This window comes from Pholcus phalangioides, unplaced genomic scaffold (genome assembly GCF_987345545.1).
Source record: "Pholcus phalangioides strain wild (caught in Gottingen) unplaced genomic scaffold, Ppha-v1.0 ptg000015l_1, whole genome shotgun sequence".
Lineage (NCBI taxonomy): Eukaryota > Metazoa > Arthropoda > Arachnida > Araneae > Pholcidae > Pholcus > Pholcus phalangioides.
In genome coordinates, this window is record NW_028301608.1 from 91869086 (window position 1) to 91872012 (window position 2927).

General features: G+C 44.0%; 1 protein-coding gene across 1 annotated transcript; it reads right to left on the reverse strand.

The window, feature by feature from the left end:
• Positions 1-1672: 1672 nt before the first annotated feature.
• LOC149077041 (uncharacterized) lies at positions 1673-2494 on the reverse strand. Its single transcript, XM_089242324.1, has one exon. It carries the CDS (start codon positions 2492-2494, stop codon positions 1673-1675), a length of 822 nt encoding a protein of 273 aa, XP_089098450.1.
• Between the last annotated feature and the right edge of the window lie 433 nt (positions 2495-2927).

The window sequence follows — 2927 nt, forward strand, 5'->3', positions numbered from 1 at the left end:
TTTTCTGGTTTCTGCCTGAACGCATACACCAACGGCTTATGGTCACTACAAATACAGAATTGTCTTGCTTCTAGCATATACCTGAAGTGCTTGACAGCAGAATAAGCTGCAAGTAATTCTCTATCGTATGCAGAATAACTGCTTTGTGCGCTTGAAAGCTTCTTCGAGAAGAATGCAAGTGGTTGTAGCTGATTATCGTTAGATACTTGATGCAAGGCGGCACCTATAGCAAAATCACTGGCGTCCACATGTAAAACTAATGGTGATGATGCTGAAGGATGGTGCAAAAGAGTGGCATTAGCGAGCTGCGTTTTGCATTTTTCGAATGCTTGTCTGGTCTCAAGAGTCCAAGGAATTGATGTCTTGTCATTCTTCTTGGAGCTGGACAAGAAGGAATGAAGTGGTGCTTGCACAGCTGCTGTAGATGGTAGAAATCGCCTGTAAAAGTTCAAAGTTCCTAGAAATCTTCGAAGCTGCTTGATGTTTTCTGGAAGAGGAAATTCTTGGATTGCACGAACTCTGTCCGGGAGAGGCTTCGAGCCGTGTTCATTGACCAAATAGCCCAGGAAGGAAATTTCCGGTACATTGAACACGCATTTAGATGTGTTGATTGTCAGTCCGTACTTATCGAGTCTTTCAAACACTTCTCTAAGGTGTTTGTGGTGTTGCTCTGCGTCATGGCTGGCGATGAGCACGTCATCAAGATACGAGAAACAGAAGTCGAGATTGCGTAGCACCTCGTGGATGAAGCGTTGGAACGTTTGTGCAGCGTTTGAGAGTCCGAACGGCATGACTACGAATTCAAACAAACCAAAGGGAGTTATGATTGCTGTCTTGGGAATGTCGTCGGGATTTACAGGAATATGATGAAATGCTTTGACCAGATCTATTTTAGAGAAAACTTTACATCCATGCAGATTCTGCGCAAAGTCCTGTATATGTGGCACTGGGTAGTTATCCGGCACAGTAATTCGATTCAGACTTCGATAATCACCAGTTGGTCTCCACTCATTCGGTCCTTTTGAAACCATGTGCAACGGGGAAGCCCAGTTTGATTTCGATGGACGACATATACCTTGGTCCAACATCATCTGGAATTCGGTCTTGGCAATCTTGAGTTGAGCTGGGTGCAATCTGCGTGGCTTTGCGAAAACAGGAGGACCTTTAGTTTCTATGTAGTGCAAGGTATTATGGGAAGCTTTCCTCGAAAACGGACGAGGTCTCGTTAATTCGGGAAATTCCTTCAAAATTTCAGTTATAGCGCTGTTTCCTGAGATTGTTTTAATCGTTGTCGAAGGTCCATTGTAAGTAAAACCTTTACACGTGAGAGAAGTGAGTGGATCTATAAGTCGCTTGTTTTTGATATCGATGATGAGTCCGTAGTGAGCAAGGAAATCCGATCCGATAATTGGTCTCTCAACGTCAGCGAGGGTGAAATGCCATTTGTAATTCCGCCGTAAGTTCAAGTCCAATTCCAGGAGTTTCAAACCGTAGGTAGATATACGGGAACTATTTGCAGCGAAAAGCTCAAAAGTTGTCGGTTTGCCGTTGCCTTTGTAAGGTAAAATTGATATATCAGCTCCAGAGTCAATTAAAAACTTCATGCCGCTTTTCCTTTCCATAATGAACAAACGGCTATGGTGAAGACTGCTATCGCCGCCACCGCATGCCGTTACTGCGGGGGGCTTGGACCGTTTCCCTGAATATTCTGAGCGTTGTAAGCGCAGGGGGACTTGCATCTGGAAGCTTTATCTCCGAACCTGCTATGATAATAACACACTTTAGAGTTTTCATCGGAGTCTCGATATCGCGAGCGATTCCTAGAACCAGAATAACGTCGGTCTCGACTGGAGTTTCGATAGCGGTTCCGGCTATTCCTCGGATATTTGCCCAACTGCTCAACTCTTTTAGTCAGCTCCGAGATTTGCAGTTTAAGGTCTCTTATTTCCGAGCAAGACGAGGCTTTTGCTACATGACCGTAATTGGGTTCGGTGAGCTCAGCTACTCGATCAGCTAACTCGGCTAGCTTGTCCAATTCTTCACTGCTAACTGCTAACACCGTTTGTACACTCTTTGGTAGCCGTTGAAGCCACAAATTTTTGAGGAAAGTCTCATCGCTAATTCGCCCTGTCGAAAGCTCGCGCATTTTACGTAGCAACGTACTAGGCTTCTGATCACCTAGGGATAGATCTTCTAACAATATCTTGACCTCTTTCGCGGCTGAATGTTTATACACAGCGAGAAGTCTCTCCTTGAGTTTCGAGAACGGATCCGATGCGGGAGGATCGAAAACAATGTCACTTACCGTTGACAAGATCTCCACATCTAGGCAGTTGACTAGGTAGTTATACTTGGTTCCTTCGGCAGTAACATGGTTGATCTTGAAGGCAGTGTCGAGCTGGACGAAAAAAAGTTTGATCCTGTCCTTCGAGAATGTCGGCAGTTTCGCGTGGACAGCTTGAACTCGAAGATCGCTCTCTTGCTGTTCAGCCATGGCGATAAGTTCTTGGCAGGTTCGGGATCACGTCCGGGTCACCAGTAAAGGCGACGGCAATGAGAAGATGTAAATTTCATTTTTAAAGACATGAACATTTTATTTACACACACACGGACAAGTTATACGCGACATCCATACTCTATGACGAAATACAATCAACTGATTAAAACGTTCGAAAAACTCTCTGGCGATCCGTTGCTAGGTTACCATCCATCGCAAAGCGAAAAACGCTACAACGAGAAAACGTGACATCGTGACGTCACAGAGCATCGTTTATGATCGGTCACTACAATGGTTCAAAACAATTTTAAATCTCACACATTAAGAAAAACAAATCTTACGCATTATTTAAGTACTTAATTATCAAATTACGTTGCAAGATATGTATCAAGCGTTTGTTTTCTCTCTTCCATTCTTGGATTGAAAATCG